Raw genomic sequence first — 27,818 nt, forward strand, 5'->3', positions numbered from 1 at the left:
AAAAAAACGAATTGCACACACACACACGCACACATTTTCAGACATCATACACTCCACAGTGTTCTGCCTAGTGGTGCTTGTTTGAATGATTCCCAAATAAATAAACCGGTAACTAATAGGTTATTGCTGTGTTATTACTGTGTAATCTGGTGATAACTAACCCAGCTCCCTGTTTTTTCCTCCTCTAGATGAGCGTGAGGCAGTCCAGAAGAAGACCTTCACTAAATGGGTCAACTCCATCCTGTCCCGGGTCAGCTGCCGGATCTCTGACCTGTACCTGGACCTCAGGGATGGACGCATGCTCATCAAACTACTGGAGGTCCTCTCTGGAGAGAAACTGGTACGTGGGTATATGTGTGTGTGTGTGTGTGTGGGAACAGGGTGTACTGCATGTACCATGTGTGCATTTATGATGTATTGTATGTGTGTTCAGTAGCTTTTCTTTTGTCCCTGTTATGACAATGATCTAAGGATGTCCAGATCAGTGTGGAAATACTCCAGTCACAATCTAATTTATCACTGCACTAAATAGCCACACACTACACATTATCTCCCCCTCTCTCCCTCTCCCTGTCTGCCCTTTCCTCCTCCCTCTCTCCCTCTCTCCCTCTCTCCCTCTCTCCCTCTCTCCCTCTCTCCCTCTCTCCCTCTCTCGCTCCCTCCAGCCCAAGCCCACTAAGGGTCGTATGCGGATCCACTGCCTGGAGAATGTGGACAAGGCCCTGCAGTTCCTCAAGGAGCAGAGGGTCCACCTGGAGAATATGGGATCACACGACATCGTCGACGGCAACCACCGCCTCATCCTGGGACTCATCTGGACCATCATTCTCAGATTCCAGGTGAGTTAGGATTCTTCTTCTTCTTCTTCTTCTTCTTCTTCTTCTTCTTCTTCATCTTCTTCATCTAGCTAACCACTTAAACAACACAGGGTACAAAATGACCTCCATTTAAACCACCCTCTGCAAGCCTGGTCCCAGATCTGTTTGTGCTTTATAGCCAACGTCTATGTCCAGGTGGCAAGACAGCACAAACTGATCTAGGACCACCAGGCTAGGTGATCTAACCACTAAAGACAACACTGGTTAGAAAATGAACTAGAACTCAACATAAAGCCCCTCTGCCAGGAGCTGTATACAGTCTGGTTTCAGCCAACAGCCAACAGCCGTCATTATCTGGTGCTAAAACTAAAACCACATCCCAAACAAAATACCATGTCTGTTTGATTATTTTATCTGGGAACAGGCTGATACTGTATTTATTTTTAATTTGACATGCTACTGTTATTTTTTAGCTTTGCTAGTTCAAACAATATGGCCTAGTTGCTGCATTATTCACTCCTTTATAAAGGAGGAGAGGAGGAAAGAGTTGACTAGCTAGCCTCTGTCTGCATCCCTACGTAGTGTCAGAACAAACGAAGGAGAAGAGAAGCAAAGCGGGGCTAAATTTAGTCTCTGAGGAGCCGTACGTCTCACAGATAGAATCCCTGTTCTAATTACTGACAGTGTGTTGGTAGTTGGTGGGAAGATGGTAACCTTGATAATTTACAGATTTAACATGCCCCGCTCTAACAATTTAACCAAGGTTTCAATTTTTTTTAAACCATGTTTTAAATTGTTTTACCCTCATAAGTCCTCATTACTAATAAAATATACTCTTCATATTTCAACCTAAAATAGGAAATAGGCAGTTTATGTCTAAACATTCTCCCATTCTAAAATATACAGTATATATACACTACATATCAAATCAAATTGTATTTGTCACATGCGCCAAATACAACAGGTGTAGACATTACGGTGAAATGCTTACTTACAAGACCTTAACCAACAATGGGGAAAAAAAGTAAGTGAGAAAATATATTTTTAGGGCCTTCCTCTGACACCTCCTGTTATAGAGGTCCTGGATGGCAGGACGCTTGGCCCCAGTGAAATGCTGGGCCGTACGCACTACCCTCTGTAGTGCCTTGCGGTCGGATGCCGAGAAGTTGCCATACCAAGTGGTGATGCAACCAGTCAGGATGCTCTTGATGGTGCAGCTGTAGAACTTTTTGAGGATCTGAGGACGCATGCCAAATCTTTTCAGTCTCCTGAGGGGGAATAGGCACTGTCGTGCCCTCTTCATAACTGTCTTGGTGTCCGTCAACATTTAGGTTTGTTATGTCTGTTTGGTCTCCACGTAAGAACTATCTAGTCTAGTGTCAATTCCATAGTCATTACTGTAGTTGACTCTCTGTCCCTCCTGTCCCTGTCCGACAGATCCAAGACATTGTGGTGGAGATGGGACAGGGAGACGGGACTCAACGGGAGAGCCGCACAGCCAAGGACGCTCTGCTACTCTGGTGCCAGATGAAGACTGCCGGGTGAGATTTAAAAAAAGCTCAAGCAACTTACAGAACTGTCAGCATTGACAGAGAAACATATATTTAGTATAGTAGTCTATAGTATATGTGACCCATGCGAGAATAGAACCCACATAAAGAAATCAGAGGCCCACACACAGAAGATTGCTGCTCCTCAGTGCTTTATCCCTGCACCCAAATATGCAACATTTCGACTTATAGGCCTACAAAGTCTTTCTCAGGTCAACAGAACCCACAACCCTGATCTTGCCAACACCATGCTCTACTGAGACATTGGATTCACAAAGGGATCAATGATCAGGGTTGCCTGGATAAAGCCATGTTGATTAGAGATCAGTGTATCTTATTAGTCCTGTAAACTACTGGGATCAGTTTGTGATTGAGGTCAGTCCGTGACATTGACTCTTTGTCCTTCCTGTTGTGTTTCTACAGATATCCAAATGTAAACATCACCAACTTCACCACCAGTTGGAAAGACGGCATGGCGTTCAACGCTCTCATACACAAACATAGGTAAGAAAATATAGAATTACATATCATCTACAATAGCTGTCCCAGAGAGCAAAGCTGGTTGAATGATGTCATTGGTTACAACCTGGTTGTAACAGAACCAAATACACTATATATACAAAAGTATGTGGACACCCATTGAAATTAGTGGATTTGGCTATTTCAGTCACACCCGTTGCTGACAGGTGTATAAAATCGAGCACACAGCCATGCAATCTCCATAGACAAACATTGGCAGTAGAATGGCCTTACTGAAGAGCTCAGTGATGTTCAACGTGGCACCGTCATAGGATGCCACCTTTCCAACAAGTCAGTTCGTCAACTTTCTACCCTGCTAGAGCTGCCCTGGTCAACTGTAAGTGCTGTTATTTTGAAGTGGAATCGTTTAGGATCAACAACGGCTCAGCCGTGAAGTGGTAGGCCACACAAGCTCACAGAACAGGACCGCCGAGTGCTGAAGTGCGTAGCGCGTAAAAATAATCTGTCCTCGGTTGCAACACTCACTACCGAGTTCCAAACTGTTTCTGGAAGCAATGTCAGCACAATAACTGTTAGTCAGGAGCTTCATGAAATTTTACATGGCCGAGCAGCCGCACACAGGCCTAAGATCACCATGCGCAATGCCAAGCGTCGGCTGGAGTGGTGTAAATCTCTCTGCCATTGGACTCTGGAGCAGTGGAAACGCGTTCTCTGGAGTGATGAATCTCGCTTTACCATCTGGCAGTCCGACGGATAAATCTGGGTTAGGCGGATGCCAGACGAATGCTACCTGCCCCAATGCATAGTGCCAACTGTAAAGTTTGGTGGAGGAGGAATAATGGTCTGGGGCTGTTTTTTATGGTTCAGGCTAGGCCCCTTAGTTCCAGTGAAGGGAAATCTTAATGCTACAGCATACAATGACATTCTAGACGATTCTATGCTTCCAACTTTGTGGCAACACTTTGGGGAAGGCCCTTTCCTGTTTCAGCATGACATTGGCCCCGTGTACAAAGCGAGATCCATACAGAAATGGTCTGTCGAGATCGGTGTGGAAGAACTTGACTGGCCTGCACAGACCCCTGACCTCAACCCCATCGAACACCTTTGGGATGAATTGGAATGCCGACTGCGAGCCAGGCCTAATCACCCAACATCAGCGCCCGACCTCACTAATGCTCTTGTGACTGAATGGAAGCAAGTCCCCACAGCAATGTTCTAACATCTAGTGGAAAGCCTTCCCAGAAGAGTGGAGGCTGTTATAGCAGCAAAGGGGGGACCAACTCCATATTAATGCCCATGATTTTGGAATGAGATGTTCGACGAGCAGATGTCCACATACTTTTGGTCATGAAGTGTATTTTCTAAATATGTGGCTTTGGGTTGTAATGTGGTTGTAATGGTGTCAACCAGTTTGACCTGCTGACTCCTATCTATCTATCTATCTATCTATCTCTCTCTCTCTCTCTCTCTCTCTCTCTCTCTCTCTCTCTCTCTCTCTCTCTCTCTCTCTCTCTCTCTCTCTCTCTCTCTCTCTCTCTCTCTCTCTCTCTCTCTCTCTCTCTCTCTCTCTCTCTCTCTCTCTCTCTCTCTCTCTCTCTCTCTCTCTCTCTCTCTCTCTCTCTCTCTCTCTCTCACTCACTCAGGCCAGACCTGGTGGACTATAGTGGCCTGAAGAGGTCCAATCCAACCCATAACCTGCAGAATGCATTCAATGTAGCAGAGCAGACGCTTGGAGTGACCAAACTGTTAGACCCTGAAGGTAAGTGACAATGTGCTGTTCCCTCATCTAGAACTAAGAACCGGTTTCCTGGACCCAGATTAAGCCTGGTCATGGACTAAAAAGCATACTCAATGGAAAATCTCAATAGAAAATGCTTTTTAGTCCAGGACCCTGTGTCCTTTCAAGTCTTTATGGGCTGAACTCAAGGTGATCGTCTAGTTCTTACTGACTGTCTGTCTGCACTACAGATGTGTTCACAGAGAACCCAGATGAGAAGTCCATCATCACATACGTTGTAGCTTTCTACCACTACTTCTCCATGATGAAGGCATTAGCGGTGGAGGGGAAGAGAGTTGGCAAGGTGAGGATGGGATAAATAATGCAGTGTGTGTGTGTGTGTGTGTAACTGGCATGTGTGTGTGTGTGTGGGTGTGCGTGCGTGTATGCATGTGGGTGTGTGTTTGTGTGTGTACGTACAGCCGTGCATGCATTGTTTAATGTGACAGTATTACACCACAGTGTTTGAGTAACCTAACCCTATGTATCTGTCCTCTAGGTACTAGACCATGCCATAGAGACAGAGAAGATGATTGACAAGTACGAGACCCTGTCGTCAGACCTGCTGACATGGATAAAACAGACCATCATCGTCCTGAACAACCGTAAACTGGCCAACTCTCTGACCGGGGTCCAACAGCAGCTCCTAGCCTTCAACTCCTACCGCATAGTGGAGAAACCACCCAAGTCAGTCACATCAACCTACCGTAATACTATATGCCTCAACTAGGGTTGCACAATTCCAGAAACCTTCCCTAAAAAATCAAGGTTTTCCAGAAATCCTGCAGGATTCCTGTAACTGCGAAACTGGGAATTTCCCCCATCTTTTAAAATAAGACATCAAGTTCTGGTTCTGACACATTGCTTATTGTTTTGTCTGTGGTGTTCCAGGTTCCAGGAGAAAGGTAACCTGGAGGTGCTGTTGTTCACCATCCACAGCCGTATGAGAGCCAACAACCAGAGAGTCTATACCCCCAAGGAGGGGGCTCTAGTAGCTGATCTCAACAGGGTGAGGCATATAAACTTGCAGGAATACTAAAATGAAGGGAGGTCAATTTAATCTAGTGGGCTGGTTCAGGACTTACTTATGCTATGGTGCATCTGCCAGAATGCACGAATGGAGGAGACCGAGGCAGTAGATCCAGTACTGGGTGATTTATTAATCAACAAAGACACAAGCACAAAGACAGAAGAATGACTGAATCTTAACAAAATCCTACAGTAGCCTGTTGACAGTGAAGTATAATCAACCATGTTGTCCTCTGCAGGCCTGGGAGCATTTGGAGCGGGCGGAGCATGAGAGGGAACGTGTCCTGAGAGACGAGCTGATTCGTCAGGAGAAACTGGAGCAGATGGCCAGACGCTTCGACAGGAAGGCTGCCATGAGAGAGACCTGGCTACTCGAGAACCAGAGACTGGTGGCACAGGTAACATGTCCACTATTATACACTGGGTGGTTCAAGCCCTGAATACTGATTGGCTGACAGACGTGGTATATCAGACCGTAACATGTCCACTATTATACACTGGGTGGTTCGAGCCCTGAATACTGATTGGCTGACAGACGTGGTATATCAGACCGTAACATGTCCACTATTATACACTGGGTGGTTCGAGCCCTGAATACTGATTGGCTGACAGACGTGGTATATCAGACCGTAACATGTCCACTATTATACACTGGGTGGTTCTAGCCCTGAATACTGATTGGCTGACAGACGTGGTATATCAGACCGTAACATGTCCACTATTATAAACTGGGTGGTTTGAGCGCTGAATACTGATTGGCTGACAGACGTGATATATCAGACTGTAACATGTCCACTATTATACACTGGGTGGTTCGAGCCTTGAATGCTGATTGGCTGACAGCCATTGTATATCAGATGTAACATGTACACTATTATACACTGGGTGGTTCGTGCCCTGAATGCTGATTGGGTGACAGCTGTGGTATATCAGACCGCAACATGTCCACTATTATACACCTGGAATACACCTGAACACAGACAGCACATAACAAACATAACAAAACAGACATCCACTATTCATTTGGGGCCAATTCAGAGCTGACATAAGTGCCAATTCAGAGCTGAGATAAGTGCATGCAACTTGGACCTTCGCGTAAATCATTCATTGATGTCAGTGGGATACTTGTGTGAAAACTTGAACAGATCTCAAGTCAGAATACTTACCTGCCGTAAATATTAAGATAGACATACATAACAGTCTAGTCTCTTCACATCTGAAATACCTCCCACCTTCCACCTTCAGGACAACTTTGGCTACGACCTGCCGGCGGTAGAGGCCGCTAAGAAGAAGCACGACGCCATTGAGACGGACATCGCTGCCTACGAGGAACGCATCCAGGGCGTAGTGGCCATCTCTAAAGAGCTGGAGTCTGAGCGCTTCCACGACGCCAAGCGCATCGACGTGCGTAAGGACAACATCCTGAGGCTGTGGGATTACCTACAGGAGCTGCTGAAGGCTCGCAGGGCACGCCTGGACAAGAACCTCACCCTGCAGAGGATCTTCCAGGAAATGTTATACATCATCAACTGGATGGATGGGATGAAGGTACAGTAATAATAATAATAATACTAATAATAAAAATAATAAAATAACAATATGGTCATGTAAGTCACTTCTATCCAAAGCAATTTACAGAATGGAAGATATTGACAGTGATGCATACTGTATTTACTATACCTGGCCCCTGCTGCAATCAAACCCAGAACCCTGGTGTTGCAAGCTAACCCACAACCCTGGTGTTGCAAGCTAACCCACAACCCTGGTGTTGCAAGCTAACCCACAACCCTGGTGTTGCAAGCTAACCCACCACCCTGGTGTTGCAAGCTAACCCACAACCCTAGTGTTGCAAGCTAACCCACTAAGCCATTGGAACCAGACACAGCATGGGCCAAATTATGAATCTGAAAAAAGCGTTCCATAGGGAAGCTGGCCCATTTTGACTCCAATGCTTCCCACAGTTGTGTCAGTTTGGCTGGATGTCCTTTGGGTGGTGGACCATTCTTGATACACACAAGAAACTGTTGAGTGTGAAAAACCAAGCAGCATTGCAGTTCTTGGCACAAACCGGTGCGCCTGGCACCTACTACCATACCCCGTTTAAAGGCACTTAAATCTTTTGTCTTCCCATTCACCCTCTGAATGGCACACAAACACAATCCATGTCTCAATTGTCAAGGCTTAAAAATCCTTCTTTAACCTATCTCCTCCCCTTCATCTACACTGATTGAAGTGGATTTAACAAGTGACATCAATAAGGATCATAGCTTTCACCTGGATTCACCTGGTCAGTCTATGTCATGGAAAGAGTAGGTGTTCTTAATGTTTTGTATGCTCAGTGTATTTGCATACAGTATATAACTGCAGAAATACATTATGATAGTTTCCCCCCTGCTCAAGCAAGCTATGCTACAACATTCCTTTGCTAGGTTTGTCCAATCTCAATTAATCAACCTCTTTGCCACCCCATGCTTCTGTGCTTGACCTCCCCTCCCCCTCCACCTCTCCCCCTGACCCCTCACCCCTGACCTCTGACCCGGTGGAATGTCCTCAGGCTCGGCTGCTCTCCCCTGACTTTGGGAAGCACCTGTTGGAGGTGGATGACCTGCTCCAGAAGCATGCTCTGGTGGAGGCCGACATCTCTGTGCAGGCAGAGAGAGTTCACAATGCCAACGCTGCTGCTCTCAAGTTTGCCAATGGAGATAGTAAGTGAAGTGCAAGGAACATTCCTATTCATTCCACTGTCCCTCTTAGCTGCCTGTTATGTACTCGGGCCGTACATCTCATCTAACAAAAGAGGGTAACACATTACATTAAATCCTTTAAAAGTATACCTTAATGTAAAGTGTAACCCAAAATATACCTTCATGTAAAGTGGAACACAAAATATATCTTAATGTAAAGTGTTACCAAAAGATATCTTCATGTAAAGTGTAACCCCAAATACTGTATATCTTAATGTAAAGTGTAACCCAAAATATATTTGAATGTAAAGTGTTACCAAAAGATATCTTAATGTAAAGTGTAACCCAAAATATATCTTAATGTAAAGTGTTACCAAAATATATCTTAATGTAAAGTGTTACCAAAAGATATCTTAATGTAAAGTGTAATCCAACTAAATGTCCTTGTGGTTAGAGTGTCCTCCCTGAGATTGGAAAGTGGGGGATCCATTATCACTGCATAACATTAAGTCATGTTTTGAACCACCTCCCCCCTCCCTCTCCCAGGCTACAAGCCCTGTGACCCCCAGGTGATTAAGGACCGGGTGCAGCACCTGGACCTATGTTACCAGGAGCTGTGTGCCCTCGCGGCCCAACGCCGCGCCCGCCTCGAGCAGTCCCGACGCCTCTGGAACTTCTTCTGGGAGGTAGGTAGTCTAGAGGCTGGAAAGATGGGCGGGCAACTGGATGGTTGTGCCCTTGAGCAAGGGACTTAACCCTTAAAGTCCTCCAGGGGTGCTGCACTGCGGCGGACCATGTCCTCCAAACTCTCTGTGTGCGTGTGTTTGTGTGTCTCAAGGTGTTTGGGATAAAATAAAAATACAAATGTTAGTGACTCTGAGACAATTGACAATAAAGTATATTATGTCTTATCTTAGATGGCCGAGCTGGAGAGCTGGATCAAGGAGAAAGAGCACATCTTCTCCTCGCTGGACTACGGCAAGGACCTGACCAGTGTGCTGGTCCTGCAGAGCAAACATAGTGCCTTTGAGGACGAGCTGGGGGCCCGCCGTGCACACCTGCAGGAGATCATGGATGAGGGTGATAAGATGATACAGGCCGGACACTTCGGGGCGCCCCAGGTCAGTTGCTAGAGGGTGCTGGTAGAGGTGGTGGAGCGTGACACTTGCAACGGCAGGGTCGTGGGTTTTATTCCTGCTGGTGACCCCGTTACTTAAATGTCTGTCTGCACTACTTTAACTCGCTTTAGGTAAAATGCTAAATTAAATATATTGTTATTATTGTATGTATTAGGTTGGGGATTGCATGGAGGACGTGAGGCGTCAGTGGCAGCAGCTGGAGGAACTGGCAGTGTTCAGAAGGCAGAATCTCCAGGACACCCAGAGGTTCTTCCAGTTCCAGGGAGACGCTGAAGACCTGAAGGCCGGGCTGCTGGACGCCAAGAGGCAGATGACTAGTGATGACGTGGGCCATGATGAGTATACCACCCAGAGACTGCTGAAGAGACACAGAGACCTCCGGGACGATGTCGCTAAGAACGGAGCCACCATCGATGCACTGACCAAACAGGTGAATGAATGAGCTGACTGACAGAATGGCTGATTGGGGATGCGTCCAAAATGGCACCCTATTCCCAGGGCAAGTGGTGTACTATGTAAGGAATAGGGTGCCATTTCAGACGCACCTTGGTCTGTTTTACTGTGCTACTTAAAGGTGTAATCAGCAGTTGCTACATCCATTTCTGGATTTATAAATGAATGATATGCACCCAACAATTCTTGAAGAATATAACTTATAAATGCCTCATGAGCTTAGTTCAAATATAGTACAAAATATAAGCTTGTTTTACTCCAATGTTTGTAAACAAAGTAAAACGTAAACAAACACTGTATAGCTTCAAAACATTGTTAAAACTATAATGTTGATATCATGGATGGTCAGTCCTTGCATCCACAACTCTGTCTTTCGAATTTGAGAGTGGTTAGATTTCTCCTGCCCCATCCCCCCGCTTTTTACCGAAACAGTGATGGGGAAAATGCTTTGTTATTGTTTCAACTGCTGATTGTCGCTTTAAAACCTATTGTGAGAGCTCTAGTGGGTAAGTTTTCCAACGTATTTATTCCAATGTATTTATATAAATTACGATGTATTTATATGGCAAATAAACCTCATATAAACTTGAACTTGACCAGGCGGCGGCGCTACCCGAGGAGCTGCGCAACACGCCGGACATCCAGAGACGTCTGAAGGACATCAGAGACCTGTACATGGAGCTAATGTCCCTGTGCGACCTGAGGCAGAAGAAGCTGGATGATGCCATGGCCCTCTACACAATATTCAGTGAGACAGACTCCTGCGAGCTGTGGATGGGCCAGAAGGAGACCTGGTTGGTGGGGCTGGACATACCGGAGAAGCTAGAGGATCTGGAGGTGGTGCAGAACAGGTACAAACCACAGTTATGATAGGTTAGAGAGGAAGTGGTGCAGAACACGTACAAACCACAGTTATGATAGGTTAGAGAGGAAGTGGTGCAGAACACATACAAACCAAGCTGCTTACATTGCAGACAAATTGCACAGATTATCAGATCGTATCATATTGTTTGGGTTTCTGGAATGTTAAACACGACTTCCACATTTGTAGAGATCTGATACCAATCATATCTGTATATAACCTGTTTGCTCTAGTGCAGGGGTACCCAGCTGGCGGCTGATTTTATTTGGCCCCCAAGTGTTCTGAGTAAAAAAATATGGATTCTTTAAATAATGTTTTTAATTGTTGGACATAAACGACTGTAAAAACACCACCAAATCAGCTCCAAGTGGTTTTTAGTTTGGAAATCTGTTTCAAAGTATTCCCATGCATAATAGAGAGATATACCATGTATGTGATCGTATAAAAATGTAAGCAAGGTTTGAAATGATTATGTTTTAGTCAAATATTATATCTGTTTGGGCTTGTTCGGCTGATGATCCCTGCTCTAGTGCACACTGTATGATGTATTGCTTACTATGTTTTCTCTTCTTAGGTTGAGTATTCTTGCTTCAGATATGGCTAATGTCCAGACGCGTGTTGATGATGTCAACAAAGCAGTGAAGCAGCTTGAGGACAGCAGACACCCTTGTACCAAAGAGGTGAAGGAATGCCAGATGAGACTGAACAAGAGGTGAGACTCAGGCTGACGTATTCTTCTTCTTATTATTTATCCATAGTCCACAGTCTTTCCTCCCTGTGTTAATATTGACTCTCTCCTCTACTTCTCTTCTCTTCCAGGTGGCAGGCCTTCAAGGCCATGGTTGAGGAGAAGAAGCGGAAGGTGGATTCAGCTCTCAGCTACCACAACTACGGACTGGAGTGTGACGAGACAGAGGCCTGGATCAGGGACAAAACCCGGGTCATCAAGTCTACCCAGGACCTGGGCAACGACCTGAACGCTGTGATGACCATCCAGAGGAAACTCTACGGCATGGAGCGGGACCTGGCCGCCATCGAAGACAAGCTCACCTTCCTAAGGAGCGAGGCGGACCAGCTGGCCAAGGACCACCCAGACAACGCTGCAGACATCCTGGCTAGGAAGGCCGAGCTGGACGCAGCCTGGGATAACCTGAGGGCCACCCTGAAGGACCAGGAGGTGTGTTTGTGTGTGTGTGTGTGTGTGTGTGTGTGTTTGTGTGTGTGTGTGAGTGAGTGTATGTATCAAACTACAACAACTGGACTAATATAACAACAACAAATGGACTAATAAAGTTGTATTGTATTGTATTGTATTGTAGGACTCCCTGGGAGAGGTGTCCAAGCTGCAGACCTTCCTACAGGACATGGATGACTTCCAGTCCTGGCTCTTCAAGACCCAGAAGGCCGTGGCATCCGAGGACATGCCTGAGACCCTTCCCCAGGCTGAGCAGCTGCTGATCCTCCACAATGCTGTGTATGATGACATGGATGTTCATGAGGAGGACTACCACAAGGTCAGTTTCAATTTAGGATTTAAACTGCAGTTTACACAAAGTCCTAACACACTTCAATAAAAAGCAAGGGTAGCCCTTTACACTCATACCCGTATACGGGTTGAAGATGGCAGATCTGGACACTGATAAGAGCTTATTTTGGAATGCAGTGGCTGTACAGTAACATGCTATAAATGATGTCAGAGCTCAGGCTCTGAGCTTCACAGCTCTGTATGGGTTTTGACTGACAGCCGTTCTGAACTTGAGCACCACACGTTACAAGAAGTTGCCCCCATCCGTCCCGCTAATTGGGCAACTTTCGCAAATGTTTTGTTGCCTGAGTAAGGGAAATGCTGTAAATTAGGAGGACTCAATGTGTCACGGTTCAGACAGACGACAAGAGGACCACAATTGCGTCACACCAGAAAGTTTATTAAAACTTAAGGGAAAAGGGAAGTAGGGAGTGAGTGAAGGCTCCAGGGGTTATCCCGTCCAATGTGCTGGGTCTGTGCCCCCCCCCAGTGGCAGCGATGCGTCCGATGACGCCGGTGGTTGGTGGTCCAGAAGTCCTGGGGGGGGAGGAAACACAGACACAACGGGGCGGATGAAACAAGGCAGAAGTACAGTTCAAGGGAAATCCAAATACGTTGTAGCAAGGCAGAAGGCTGGTCAGAGTTACCGGGGTCGAAGAGTAGTCAGGAGTCGTAATGGCAGAAAGCAGGTCTGGTTTTCCTGGGGCAGAAGAGTATCCAAGAATCAGGCAGGTCCGGGGTCACAAAACAAGGGTGAGCCAGAAGCGCGAGCACACAGGTTCCGGGTGTGAGCTTTGCAGACGATCTGACAAAGGAGAGCTGAAAGACAGGACTTTAAATACTGGGAGAGGTTAGTGGGTAATGCAGCGCAGCTGGCAGAGTAATTAGAGCCGAGCAGAGCAGGGACAGGTGGAGCTAGTTAGGCTGAGTAGAGAGAGAGAGATGAGCAGAGTGGAAGATAGTGGAAACACATTAAGGTGGTAACCCGGTGGAGTGAGAGGGCTCATGACAGAACCCCCCCCCCAAGGGACGGCCCCAGAAGTCCCAAGAGCAACACCACGCCGGGCGGGAGGAGGGGAGCCGGAGGAGGGCTAGAACTCCTCCGAACGGTCCGAGCGAACGCCCTCATCCTCGGAGGAAGCCGGAGGGCCGTGGTCGGGAGATGGGACAGGTCCCGAGACAGGATCAGGCACAGGACAGGAAGCCGAGCGGGCAGGACGGTTAGGGATCCCTCTGGGGCGGCCCCTACGGATTGCAGGTTGATCAGGATGCCGTTGGTGGAAGGCGGTGATGAGAGTCCTATCCACAATCCGACTAGCTGGCACCCAGGTCCTTTCCTCAGGTCCATAGCCCTCCCAGTCAATGAGGTACTGGAGACCCCTACCCCTCCGTCTGGACCGAAGCAGGCGGCGGACGGTGTAAACCAGACCACCATCGACGAGCTGTGGAGGAGGAGGACAAGGCGCAGCAGGGACCAGCGGACTCTCATGAATGGGCTTAATCTTAGACACATGGAAAGTGGGGTGCACCCTCATGGAATTAGGCAGTTGGAGCCGGACAGCAGTTGGGCTAATCACTCTTATGATAGGGAATGGGCCAATGAACCGAGGTGCCAACTTCTGCGACTCCACCCTGAGTGGCAGGTTCCTTGACGACAACCACACCCTTTGACCAACATGGTAGGTGGGAGCAGGGATTCTCCGACGGTTGGCCCCGGTAGTGTAGCTGGCAACGGATCTGAGAAGTGTGGCTCGGGCCTGTGACCAGGTGCGGCGACATCGACGGGCAAACGCAAGTGCAGATGGGCAAGTAACCTCCCCTTCCTGACTGGCAAATAGAGGAGGCTGGTATCCATAAACACATTGGAAAGGGGACATACCGATGGCAGAGCAGGTCAGAGAATTGTGTGCGTACTCCACCCATGTCAATTGCTGCGACCAGGAGTGGGGGTTGCGTGAGGTCATGCATCGCAGTGCCTTCTCGAGCTCCTGATTTGCCCGCTCTGACTGCCCATTGGATTGGGGATGGAATCCGGAAGTCAGACTGACTGTGGCTCCCAGCAGGTGACAGAACTCCTTCCAAAAAGCGGAGGAGAATTGTGGACCACGGTCAGAAACTACATCCTTTGGCAGTCCGTGGATCCGGAAGACGTGTTCCAGGACCACCTGGGCGGTCTCCTTGGCGGTTGGGAGCTTGGGGAGGGGAATGAAGTGTGCCATCTTGCTGAATCGGTCAACTATGGTGAGAATGACGGTCTTGCCCCTTGAAGGGGGGCAGCCCCGTGACAAAGTCAAGGGCGATGTGAGACCAGGGACGTCTGGGCACAGGCAGGGGCTGCAGCAATCCGGCTGGGGGGCTGGCAGGACGACTTGTGTTGGTTGCAGATGGGGCAGGCTTGGACGAATTCCCGTACATCCTTTCTCAGAGCGGGCCACCAGAACCTCTGGGCGAGCAGGTTGTAAGTGCGGGTGGAGCCAGGGTGACAAGCTAGGCGGGAGTCATGTCCCCACTGAACGACCTGGGACCTTAGGTTTTCGGGGACAAAAAGGCGGTCAGCTGGGCAAGTGCTGGGACCGGGCTGGTTACGGAGAGCTTCCAGCACCTGTTCCTCAACAGCCCAGGTCAGAGCTGCTACGATGCAGGGACTTGGCAGAATCGACACAGGATCCTTGGAGGGGTTGTCATCCTTCTGGAATTGACGGGAGAGGGCGTCTGGCTTGGTGTTGCGTGATCCAGGCCGGTATGACAGAGTGAAATTAAACCTGGTGAAGAACAGGGCCCAGCGGGACTGCCTGGAGTTCAACCGTTTGGCCGTGCGGATGTACTCCAAGTTCTTATGATCGGTCCAAACGAGAAATGGAATGGTGGACCCCTCCAGCCAGTGACGCCACTCCTCCAAGGCAAGCTTCACAGCCAGCAGCTCTCGGTTCCCTATGTCGTAATTGCACTCAGAGGGGGACAACCGACGTGAGAAAAAGGCACAGGGATGGAGCTTCCTATCCTCCGCAGCCCACTGAGAAATCACAGCACCAACTCCCACATCCGAGGCGTCCACCTCCACAATGAATTGCCGGTCCACGTCAGGCATCTGGAGGATGGGAGCGGAGGTGAACCTTACCTTGAGGGTACTGAAGGCCTTGTCGGCTGCTGGGGTCCAGGTGAAGGGTTGCTTGGTGCTGGTTAGAGCAGTGAGAGGGGCAGCAACGGTACTGTAGTTCCGGATAAACTTTCTATAGAAGTTAGCAAACCCCAGAAACTGTTGCAGCTTCTTTCTGTTCTCCGGAACTGGCCATGAAGTGACTGCTGATACTTTGGCAGGATCCATTTGGATACTTCCCTCTGCCACTATGTACCCCAGGAAGGCCACTGTCTTGACGTGAAACTCACATTTCTCTGCCTTGGCGTAGAGGGAATTCTCCAGAAGACGATGAAGGACTTGCTGGACATGGCGGGTGTGTTCAGACAGGTTTCTGGAGTAGATTAAGATGTCATCCAGGTAAACGAAGACAAACTTGTTTAACATGTCCCGCAGTACATCATTCACTAGAGCCTGGAACACAGCAGGAGCATTGGTGAGGCCAAAAGGCATAACCAGATACTCGTAGTGGCCTGTTGGTGTATTGAATGCGGTCTTCCATTCATCTCCCTCCCGGATCCGCACTAGGTGGTAAGCGTTTCTGAGATCCAACTTGGTAAAAACAGTGGCTCCCTGGAGCAACTCAAAAGCAGAGGTGAGCAGAGGGAGAGGGTAACGGTTTTCACTGTGATGTCGTTGAGTCCCCTGTAGTCGATGCAGGGCGAAGAGATCCGTCCCTCTTCCCCACAAAGAAGAAGCCAGCACCAGCCGGAGATGAAGATGAACGGATCAATCCTGTGGACAGAGAGTCATTGATGTAGTCCTCCATGGACCTTCTTTCAGGAGCAGACAACGAATAAAGACGGCCCCTTGGAGGGGCTGTTCCAGGGAGGAGGTCGATGGCACAGTCGTACGGTCGGTGAGGGGGGCAGAGATGTGGCTCTTGCTTTGTTAAACACTTCTCTGAGACCATGGTAGCATTCTGGGACATGGGAGAGGTCAGGAGCGGAGTTAGTAGGTACTGGCCGAGGGGGTAGTGCGGCAGCAAGCAGGCAGGTTCGGTGGCAGTCCTCTCCCCACTCCCTGATCACCCCGGTCACCCAGTCGAGCTGAGGGTTGTGCCGGGCGGAGCCATGGGTAACCCAGGATGAGGGGTTGGCCTGGAGAGGGGAGCAGGTGAAACTGGATAGTTTCTTGATGGTTTCCCGGACAGACCCATCAAGACCGGGGCCGTGACATGAGTGACCGATCCGAGTAAGTGTCCGTCCAGTGCCCGGGCAGGAATAGGAGGTGTCAAACGGAGGTTCTCCAGTCCCAGTTGGCGTGCCAGCTTGATGTCCATTATGTTGGCTTCGGCGCCGAATCCACCAGAGCAGCCAGGGTGTGAGTTGAGTCAGAGAGGCGGAGGTGAACTTGCAGCAAGGGTTTGCGGTCGGAGGACTGGATGGTCATTGAGCTCAACCGGACTCCCCTATGCCCGGTGAGCTTCGGCTTTTAAAGGGCAGGTTACCACACGATGTCCATCACCTCCACAATAGAGGCAGAGGTTTGAGGTGAAGCGGCGCTGGCGCTCTGCAGGAGTGAGAGAGGCTCGCCCAATCTCCATAGGCTCAGACTGATCAAGCTGACTTGGGTGAGTGGCAGTAGCTGACAGGAGCCCAGTCGGATCTCTCCGAATGCCGGTAGTTGGTGGACCTTGGCGCCCCCTCTCACGGCGACGGGTCTGTATCCTTCTGTCGATCCGGACAGTCAGTGCGATGGCTTCATCAAGAGTGGAAGGCAGTTCATGGGAGACCAACTCGTCCTTGATATAGTCAGCCAAGCTATGGAAGAACGCGTCCACCAACGATGGTGTGTTCCAAGAACTTCGTCTTGCCAGGGTTCGGAAGTCGATGGAATGGTCTGCGACTGTACGTCTGCCTTGTCGAATACTGAACAGTTCACGAGACGCCTCTGCGGTTGGTGAATCCAGGTCAAACACCTTCAGCATCTCCTCAGCAAACAGGTCGAAGGTTGCACATGCGGGGGTTTGACGTTCGAACTCTGCTGTTCCCCAGAGTCGAGCTCGGCCCGTCAGGTGAGTGATGGCATACCCGACCCTAGCCCCCTCCGTGGCGAAGGTCCTTGGCTGCAAGGAGAACTGAAGTCGGCAGCTAGTCAGGAATGGCCGGACCTGGGTAGAATCGCCGTTGAACCGCTCGGGGTTTCCAATCTTGGGTTCCGGGGCAGCGGCTGCAATGACCGGGGCAGGTAACTCGGAGGCAGGGCTGGTGGGCAGACTGGCTGGGGTAAGGTTGGTGAGGAGTTGGATGATCCTGGCGAGTTGTTGTTGCTGCTGCTGGGACTGCTGCTGGTGCTGCTGGAACTGCTGATGCTGTTGGTGGCCGACCTGAAGCAGAGAGGTGATGTCGCCGCTCATGCGGCCTAGCTCTCTCTCAGTGTGTTCCAGGCGTAGCATGGCGGTGGGTTGCTCAGGTTCTTCGGTTTCCATGTCGGGGGAAGTGTGCGCTGAGTCCATGATGGTCAGATCGTACTGTCACGGTTCAGACAGACGACAAGAGGACCACAATTGCGTCACACCAGAAAGTTTATTAAAACTTAAGGGAAAAGGGAAGTAGGGAGTGAGTGAAGGCTCCAGGGGTTATCCCGTCCAATGTGCTGGGTCTGTGCCCCCCCAGTGGCAGCGATGCGTCCGATGACGCTCGGTGGTTGGTGGTCCAGAAGTCCTGGGGGAGGAAACACAGACACAACGGGCGGATGAAACAAGGCAGAAGTACAGTTCAAGGGAAATCCAAATACGTTGTAGCAAGGCAGAAGGCTGGTCAGAGTTACCGGGGTCGAAGAGTAGTCAGGAGTCGTAATGGCAGAAAGCAGGTCTGGTTTTCCTGGGGCAGAAGAGTATCCAAGAATCAGGCAGGTCCGGGGTCACAAAACAAGGGTGAGCCAGAAGCGCGAGCACACAGGTTCGGGTGTGAGCTTTGCAGACGATCTGACAAAGGAGAGCTGAAAGACAGGACTTTAAATACTGGGAGAGGTTAGTGGGTAATGCAGCGCAGCTGGCAGAGTAATTAGAGCCGAGCAGAGCAGGGACAGGTGGAGCTAGTTAGGCTGAGTAGAGAGAGAGAGATGAGCAGAGTGGAAGATAGTGGAAACACATTAAGGTGGTAACCCGGTGGAGTGAGAGGGCTCATGACACAATGTATTTTGAAAGGTGAGACTTTGAGGATTATAATAAATACTGCTCTGATGTCGTACAAGCAAGCCAAACACCCGTGAGTCCAAATGTGCACTTCACATTTCCATACCATAAAACTCATGTCATGTACAGTGTCAACGTTTATTATCACTATGTTTGAGGTACAGTAAGTATTAACATGGGTAACCGGGATCCCGGGACTGTCCAGAGAACACTCATCACAATTTCCAGAAAAAATAAAATGGCAAGACCCCGGAAATAACATTAAAATCCCAATGTCGACAATAATGCAATTCCACAAAATAGGCGACACCACATGCGCAGCATCAGATTAGCCAAAAATGTAATAGCACATTATCTAAACAGGTTGTCATGGAAGCCTTTAGCCTAACGGATTTACTTAATGCAAAGTCGCCATAAATTCAAAGCATATGCATAACTGACAGTGGCGGACTGCACATGCGACCCGAATGTAGTTAATAAAGCCTACAGGAAACCCCTACAGTAACCCCTATAAAAGAACGTGTGCCTTTTTCAGCTGTCATTGTGAATCTTCAAACAGTCATACATTTGATAGACCTATGCACAATTCACTACATAGGGCCTAGGCATCTCTGTCACAGACTCTATAGGACAGGAGAAAATAATATTTTTGCTTCTGAATTGTTAACAGACTTGTTAAAAGAGGCACACGTTCTGTTAACAATTCAGAGGCAAAAATACTCTTTTTTCCTATCCTATAGAGCCTAGGCTATTTTCCTATCCAGTCCCCAAATCCTGTCTCACATGAAAATTCCTAACTTGATTTTGTTATCCATAGGTTGCATTATCAAAGCACGTCTCTGGCCTATGCATGTCAAAATGCCACTATAACATTTCCCCGCTTCTCTGTGCTGTCTCGTACTTGCTGCCCACATGAGAGCTTCGGTAGAGAATGTGTGATCAACAAACAGTATGAGAGTAGATATGGATATTTTTTGGTCCCCGTTAAGATAGGTCTACCTTGATATTTAAACTATTTCCTCTCTTCATCTCCCCCTTATTCATGAGCTGATCTGCTATCTGTATAATCATCAACTCGATTTTGCCAAAAATAGGAGATATTCTGTCATTCGTTCAAGGAGGTTATCTAGCAAGTTTATCAACTTTGGTCATTTGACTTTTATTTGACTGTCATTACAAAGTTAGAATAATTCAACAACGCTATACTCGGAGTGCGAATAATTGTGAAGAACATTTTCAGCGGTGCGCCTGAATGCATGACTCCTTTTTATGCGCACCAAAATGATGATCTGTTCTCTGAATTGCACTTTGAAAGCCTACCACTGTAAGATCGTATTTTATATTTACATTTTAGTCATTTAGCAGACGCTCTTATCCAGAGCGACTTACAGTTAGCGAGTGCGTACATTTTCATACTGGCCCCCCGTGGGAAACGAACCCACAACCCTGGCGTTGCAAACACCATGCTCTACCAACTGAGCTACACAGGATTTTATAACATAGCTAGTCATGTTGGCAATAGAACAAGCTTTCAAATAATGCCCACCTGACCCAGATTGCGATTTATAATTGGCCGTTTTTGGATTGTATAAACAACAACAGTAATTGTGTGATGGCGGGGATGCAGGGCTGTTACTTGTACTAGTTCCTCAACGGCACAGCTAGGAGAGCTCCAAAAAAAGCACCTTATAATTGAATACTGCATGACCTAGGAACTGTGCACACTTTGAGAGGTGTGTGGCCACTTGGAGACACCAGTTAGTCCTCTCACTCAAACCCTTGTCATTTTGTTTGTCTTATGTTGCACCTTCCCCACATGTCCCAGGAATATTCTTATCATATTATTGAATTTATCCAGAGTATTTTCAGATTTCGTTATTAACAAATGCGGTGAAAAGTACAGTATATGTCAAGTCAGTATAAAATCAACAGTGTAATGTTTGGATTCAGTCTTGTGTCAGGTGAACCGTTGGTCCTCAACTTTGGTATTATAATTTCCCCATAATCTCCTAATTGTTCCCTTTCAATTGTTACCATGCTTATGCATATGCATTTCATATTTATTCTGTAAGAAACAGAAATGATCCCTATAAAAAAAAAAGTTGTCAAAAATAGCATGGAAAAAGAAGATGTAGATAGAACAGCAGGCAACAGTTAGGAAAATTGACATATTACAAAAACTGATTTGATGTGGAACAGCAAGCATAATTCAATCCAATTCAAGTCAATTCAATTAATTTCAGGTGAGGGACACGGGCGTGGCGGTAACCCAGGGCCAGCTGGAAGACCCTCAGTACCAGGAGCTGGACAAGAGGCTGAAGGGTCTGGACCGCGGCTGGGACGAGCTCCACAAGATGTGGGACAGCAGGAAGGGCTTCCTGGACCAGGGCCTGGGCTTCCAGCTGTTCATGAGGGACGCCAAGCAGGTGGAGACCATACTCAACAACCAGGTAAGATAACTTGTTCTTATTGACTTACTTAGCTAAATAAAGGTTTACCAACATCCTCAACCACTAGATAAGATTAACCAATGTTGTGATAACAAGTCGTTATTGTAAAATATAATTAGTTCTCAGTGATTTACCCAGCTAGCTAAAGGTTTACAAGCGTCCTCAACAACCAGGTAAGAAGATAAACAAACAATATTGTCATTTCCCTAATGTATTTTTATTGTGTGAGTAAGATTTTCAATGTATTCATTACACATGGCCAGGGTTGGGGAGTAACGGATTACAAAAAAATTGCAATCCGTTACGTTACCAGCAAAAATATTGTAATCATATTACCGATACTTTTGAAAAACTAGATGATTTCTTCTAGGATTACTTTTAAATTCAAAGACATTCAAATCAGCATTGAAAAAAGGCACAAGTTTAAGTTTGTTCTGCCTGAGTGAGTCCAAAGATTATTCAACTTGAATAAATGCTTGGAGGTAAGGACGACAGCAGTGGTGTAGCCTACGGGTGATACGGATATCACGTATTACTGATATCTACACAGCGCATTGATGTGAATCACACTACTGCTCTCTCATTTAGCTATTTGCGCCTTAAGGATTGTGGTTGTTCTGGATGGCTGTTCACAAATGTATATGTGTATTTTAATAATGGTTGAATTGAAGTTTAAGCTGCCTATCAATCACTGTTTTTGCAACCAAGTGAAAAATTAGCTCTTGTAACAGCTGCATAGTGTGGATCCCAGCCTATGTTTGAGGGAGTTCCTCCCTTCTAAACTCCTCCGTGGTATTGTGCTCCATACTGTCAAAACTAGTTTACTTTGAGAAGACCACGAGTGGGGATTTTATTGCTCAATGTAATTTGTGCTGATTCCCCCCAAAAATCCATAGGCCTAACGGACACATGCTCAAACTCGCACACTTTTGATAGACTTAAAGGGGCAATCTGTAGTTGATAGATCCATTTTTGGACTTATAAATTAATGATATATGGTTGATTATTGAAGAATATAATTTATAAATGACTCATGAGCTTAGTTTAACTGTCACACCCCATGAGAACCCAGAAAAATAAGCTTGTTTTTCTCCAATGTTTGTAAACATTGTAAATGTAAACAAACACATAGCCTCAAAACATGATTAAAACTATAACGTTGATATCATGGATGGTCAGTCCTTGCATCCATAGCTCTGTCTATTAATCTGAGAATGATTACATTTCTCCAGCCCCATCCCTCAGCTACCAAAACAGATGTGGGGTGTCCTGACCACTTAGTTATTGTTTCAACTGTGGATTCGCCCTTTAAACAGCTGCAAATTATCAAGATATCAGTGTCACCAACAAAAACCTGAACAATAGGCCTATAGCAAATGCAGTTTATGGCATTCATTTTTCACATGCAAATAGCACTTTTCGGTAGTGCTCAAAGCATGTCATTTCATGAGAGCAGCATTTATTTTTTCAACTCGAAGCAATGAGCTCAATCAGTCCTCCATGACTACAAAATCATAAACAACAGAGTAGGCTAATAAGTCCATCGTTTTTGGGTTATGCTCAGGTAAAACAATTTGGTTAATCTATACTTCCATATTTCCAAGTCCTATTCTTGAAAATCAAGGGGTATTAAATTAATAGGAGTGACTGGAAATCTGACAGATTTAGGTTTTTAATGTAAAGATATAACCTAATTGTATTATTATCTGTAGTAGAAAGCAATGGGTTAGAAGAAGCCTACATAACCAACCCGTAAAGTATAATGCAACATCCATTTATGGCCAGCTATGTAAACTCTAACATTGATTTATCCTGCAATAGATGTTGTTCAATTGGTAATATTCATGTTTGTCTTCTTCTAATGCCTCTTAAGGGGAAAGTAATCAGATTACGTTCCTGAGTTTGGGTAATCCAAAAGTTATATTGCTGATTAGAATTCTGGACAGGTAACTAGTAACTGTAATGGATTACATTTAGAAAGTAACCTACCCAACCCTGCACTTGAAACATGGAACGTAAAGGGAGTTAAAACCCAATGAAAATGGAGAACTGTACAGCAGAAAATAAACCATGTGACTAAAACACTGATTTGTTTGTGACTGTATGGCTACAGCAGTACACACTGACAAGCCTGACACCCAGGACGGAGCAGATATTTGATTGATTGATTAATTAATTAATTAATTAATTGTTTGTCACTCTGTGGCAGGAGTATACTTTGGCCCACACAGACAAGCCTGACACCCTGGATGGAGCCGAGCAGGCCCTGAAGAAGCACGAGGACTTTGTCTGCACCATGAACGCCAACATGGAGAAGCTTGCCATCACGCTGGAGGGGGGACAGAGATTGGTGGACAGCGGGAACCTCTACTCCCCCAGGGTCCAAGACAAGATGGACTCCATTCATGACAGGTCAGTCTTTGTGCTTTTTCTGGTCTAATATTTGCTTAATTACTTTAATAACGAAAATGGGAAGCAAAATCACCCTCCAAAAGACATCAGCTTTCTTTGAAAAGACAGAAAGGTTTTAAATAAATCAAATAAAACATCTTAGTATATGAACCATAAATGAATACAAATGGCCCCCTCTTTGATTCTTTTGATTCTAGTGTCAGTCATGGGTTTACAATGGTCCCCCTCTATCTGTCTGTACTTCCATGGAGAAACACTCTACACTACACTACCTGACCTATTGACCTTTACTTGTTCTCCAGGAGCAGCTTGGTCTGTTCCCTCAGTAGTGAGTGATAATCACATAGACTAGTTCAGCTAGCTATTAGCCTGCCATTTTGAGTCAGCTAGGTCAGCAATACATCATTACATTGTTCCAGTGGAGTGGGAGAGGGAAAGTGGATGCACTTTCTCCCATTAACGTATGCCATCACCATCTGATCCGGCTCCACTCTAAGGGAGACAGGAGGGGGGCACCAGGAGTATTGATCCCAGAGAGAGTGCTCTTCACTGGGTTGCTTCAGAGAGCAGGGGCTGTAATTGGAAAGGTTCAGTAGGGGATTGCTTGTGTTCACTTCTACAAAGGTAAACACCCCACCATCGGTCTCTGTTGTGGGGACCTGGGTCGTGTTCGTTAGGCACCAAACGGACGGAAATGGACTGAAACAGGAAGGGACTACCTGGACTTGTCGAATAAGACATGCTCATTTTCGTTTTCTGTTGCAAAATGTTTTTATAACACTTTCCGTTGCGTGCCCTACTGAACACGACCTTGGGGATATGTTGTGAGTGTAATGTGTTGTGTCTCTGTGTGTTTTATCTGCAGGTACAACAAGAACAGAGGCAAAGCCAACGAGGTGACAGGGATCCTCAAGGATAACCGCAATCTTCAACACTTCCTGCAAAACACTCAGGATGTAAGTTATTTTATTCATTTTTTGGGGACACGATACAGTAGATGTGTTCCTGTCTTACTTTTTACTAGTGTTCCTGTCTTACTTTTTACTAGTGTTCCTGTCTTACTTTTTACTAGTGTTCCTGTCTTACTTTTTACTAGTGTTCTTGTCTGTGCTGACTCTGTGTTGCTCTCCCTCTCTCATCCTTTCCCTTTCCACCTCTCCTCTCTCCACCCCTCTCTCCACCTCCACCTCTCCACTCCCTCTCTCCATCCTCTCCCTCTCCACTCTCCACCTCTCCTCTCTCCACCTCTCCTCTCTCCACCCCTCTCTCCACCTGTCCTCTCTCCACGCCCTCTCTCCATCTTCCACCTCTCCACTCCCTCTCTCCATCCTCCACCTCTCCACTCCCTCTCTCCATCCTCCACCTCTCCACTCCCTCTCTCCATCCTCTACCTCTCCACTCCCTCTCTCCATCCTCCACCTCTCCACTCCCTCTCTCCATCCTCCACCTCTCCACTCCCTCTCTCCATCTTCCACCTCTCCACTCCCTCTCTCCATCCTCTACCTCTCCACTCCCTCCCTCCATCTTCCACCTCTCCACTCCTTCTCTCCATCCTCCACCTCTCCACTCCCTCTCTCCATCCTCCACCTCTCCACTCCCTCTCTCCATCCTCTACCTCTCCACTCCCTCTCTCCATCCTCCACCTCTCCACTCCCTCTCTCCATCCTCCACCTCTCCACTCCCTCTCTCCATCCTCCACCTCTCCACTCCCTCTCTCCATCCTCTACCTCTCCACTCCCTCTCTCCATCCTCCACCTCTCCACTCCCTCTCTCCATCCTCCACCTCTCCACTCCCTCTCTCCATCCTCCACCTCTCCACTCCCTCTCTCCATCCTCCACCTCTCCACTCCCTCTCTCCATCTTCCACCTCTCCACTCCCTCTCTCCATCCTCTACCTCTCCACTCCCTCCCTCCATCTTCCACCTCTCCACTCCTTCTCTCCATCCTCCACCTCTCCACTCCCTCTCTCCATCCTCCACCTCTCCACTCCCTCTCTCCATCCTCCACCTCTCCACTCCCTCTCTCCATCCTCCACCTCTCCACTCCCTCTCTCCACCTCTCCACTCCCTCTCTCCCTGCTCCGCCTGTCTCCCCTCCTTCTCTCTATCTCTCCAGCTGACTCTGTGGATAAACGACAAGATGTTGACTGCTCAGGATGTGTCGTACGACGGGGACAGGAACCTTCACACCAAGTGGAAGAAGCATCAGGCCTTCATGGCTGAGCTAGCCTCCAACAAAGACTGGCTCAAGAAGATAGACCAGGTGTGTGTGTGCAAGGTGCAAGGTGACATATCTACACTGAGCTAGTCAGAGCATATTCTCTACTCTCTCCACTACAGTATCAGTTACTGTTTATCCTTGCTATATGCCACATGCTATAATAAGTCAGAATGTTTCCCCTGAATGTCACCTTCTAACATCAACCTTAGTCTTCATAAAGGCATCTAGCCAAATTGGCTTCTGTTTCTGTTTACTTGATTAAAATAATAATGGAAAAAGTAAGTAGCCTTGTCCGAGCCAGAATGGCCCATTGGCAGGAATGGACCACAGGGCAGGAATGGACCACAGGGCAGGAATGGACCACAGGGCAGGAATGGACCACAGGGCAGGAATGGACCACAGGGCAGGAATGGACCACAGGGCAGGAATGGACCACAGGGCAGGAATGGACCACAGGGCAGGATCTCCTGTTTCTGTAGCATGTCCTGGACAGGACACTGGTCTATCGCACTAATCATATATCCTACTAGAATTTTTTCTGGAGTGTATCCCATCATGTTCCTTATCATACATGTGCCCTGCTTGTCATCCACAGGAACTTATGGATTCTATAAAAAGTAAGAATGTTTCCCCTGAATGTGGCCTTTCTAACCTCTCCTTGTTGTCATCAACATCCACAGGAGGGTCAGGAGCTGATGGACTCCAAACCTGATTTCGAGCCCATCGTGACGGAGCGTCTGGCCAAGCTGCATGAGCTGTGGGACAAACTGGAGTCCACTGCCGAGAACAAGGCCCGTCTGCTGTTTGATGCTAACCGCTCCGAGCTGTTTGACCAGAGTCAGGCCGACATGAAGAAGTGGCTGGCTGAGCTGCAGAAGGAACTACAGGGAGACGATGAGGTCAAGGACCTCACCAATGCCAACATCCTGCTCAAAAAGCACCAGGTACGTGTGTGTGGCTGTGTGCAGGTGTGTGTGTGTGTGGAGGGGTGTGTCAGTCAAAAGTTGTGTCCCCTGTTCTGGAGCCTGTTCAAATCGTAACACTCTCGACTCCGGACCATATGCCCCCTGGTGTCCCCTGTACTGTCGGAGATCGGAGTTCCAATTTCCTTTAAGACAAAAATGTTGTGCCCTTTGTCTGCCTAACCACTCTAACCCACGCCCCCCCTCCTACCCTCTCCAGCAAATAGAGAACCAGGTGCGTGACCGGGCCAGGGAGCTGGAGGACCTCCAGGAGGCTGTCCAGAAGCACGGTGGCCCAGCCGGGAGCAGGGAGGACCAGCCGGAGCTGGAGGCTGAGCAGCAGGCCATCCAGAGGGACTTCCAGCAGCTCCTCACCCCCCTGGCCCAGCGCAGGGGCAAGCTGGAGGCAGCCAAGGCCGTGCACCAGTTCTACCGGGACCTGGCTGATGAGATTGTGAGGATGCCTTTCAGCTTATTATCAACCCCATTATAGCGTTGTTACTATCTGAAACCTGCCAGAATGCTTTCTCAGAGAAATGCTCTGTCTCTCTCTTTCTCTCTGCCGGTCTATCGTAGCTCTGGGTAGAGGAGAGGTTGCCCCTTGCGATGTCAGATGAACATGGCAACAACCTCCAGGCAGTCCAATTGCTGTTGAAGAAGAACCAGACTTTACAGAGGGAGATGGAGGGCCACCAGCCGCGGGTGGATGAGGTGTTGGAGCGTGGCCGGAGGATGGCATCGGCTGCTACAGAGGAGGGCGGGCCGGAGGCAGAGCGTATTGGAGAGCAGGTGTGCACATGCTCACACTTGCGCGCACACACACACACACACACAGTTTTGAGACTGTGTGTTTTCTTTGTGTTCTATATTGTAAAGCGTCTTTGTAAAGGGCTATAGAAAACCTATGTGTTGCTCTGATTCCAGGTGAAGGAGCTGAAGGAGGTGTGGGCCAGGCTACAGGAGGAGATGGCTAAGAGGAGAGACTGGCTGAATGGATCTAACCTGGCCCAGCAGTATTACAACGATGCTGACGAGGCAGAGGCCTGGATAGGAGAGCAGGAACTCTACATGATTACTGATGACAAGGCCAAGGTACTATTCACAAAAGAGGTTTAGAATTATCAGGTAGCTCCATTGATTAATTTGAGAGTGGTTTCATTTCCCAACCAAGTGGTGGGGATG

The 27,818-nt window shown here is 47.7% G+C and overlaps 1 protein-coding gene across 2 annotated transcripts in view; it reads left to right on the forward strand.

Moving 5' to 3' along the window:
* The window catches only part of LOC121544666 (spectrin beta chain, erythrocytic-like), a 73,618-nt gene that overhangs the window by 30,535 nt on the left and 15,265 nt on the right, over nt 1–27,818 (forward strand). For both annotated transcript variants that reach the window (XM_041854704.2, XM_041854703.2), the window contains exons 3-28: nt 189–340; nt 666–839; nt 2,256–2,359; nt 2,792–2,872; nt 4,492–4,607; nt 4,817–4,929; nt 5,125–5,312; nt 5,517–5,634; nt 5,894–6,052; nt 6,900–7,202; nt 8,209–8,359; nt 8,885–9,024; nt 9,256–9,459; nt 9,632–9,907; nt 10,531–10,781; nt 11,367–11,504; nt 11,612–11,969; nt 12,112–12,306; nt 20,836–21,042; nt 23,252–23,454; nt 24,320–24,410; nt 25,570–25,716; nt 26,355–26,618; nt 26,857–27,090; nt 27,213–27,425; nt 27,561–27,728. In XM_041854704.2, coding sequence (XP_041710638.2) covers nt 189–340; nt 666–839; nt 2,256–2,359; nt 2,792–2,872; nt 4,492–4,607; nt 4,817–4,929; nt 5,125–5,312; nt 5,517–5,634; nt 5,894–6,052; nt 6,900–7,202; nt 8,209–8,359; nt 8,885–9,024; nt 9,256–9,459; nt 9,632–9,907; nt 10,531–10,781; nt 11,367–11,504; nt 11,612–11,969; nt 12,112–12,306; nt 20,836–21,042; nt 23,252–23,454; nt 24,320–24,410; nt 25,570–25,716; nt 26,355–26,618; nt 26,857–27,090; nt 27,213–27,425; nt 27,561–27,728 — 4,748 coding nt within the window. The remainder of the gene's footprint in view (nt 1–188; nt 341–665; nt 840–2,255; nt 2,360–2,791; nt 2,873–4,491; nt 4,608–4,816; nt 4,930–5,124; nt 5,313–5,516; nt 5,635–5,893; nt 6,053–6,899; nt 7,203–8,208; nt 8,360–8,884; nt 9,025–9,255; nt 9,460–9,631; nt 9,908–10,530; nt 10,782–11,366; nt 11,505–11,611; nt 11,970–12,111; nt 12,307–20,835; nt 21,043–23,251; nt 23,455–24,319; nt 24,411–25,569; nt 25,717–26,354; nt 26,619–26,856; nt 27,091–27,212; nt 27,426–27,560; nt 27,729–27,818) is intronic.

The sequence above is a fragment of the Coregonus clupeaformis genome, chromosome 29 (genome assembly GCF_020615455.1).
Source record: "Coregonus clupeaformis isolate EN_2021a chromosome 29, ASM2061545v1, whole genome shotgun sequence".
Taxonomy (NCBI): Eukaryota; Metazoa; Chordata; class Actinopteri; order Salmoniformes; family Salmonidae; genus Coregonus; species Coregonus clupeaformis.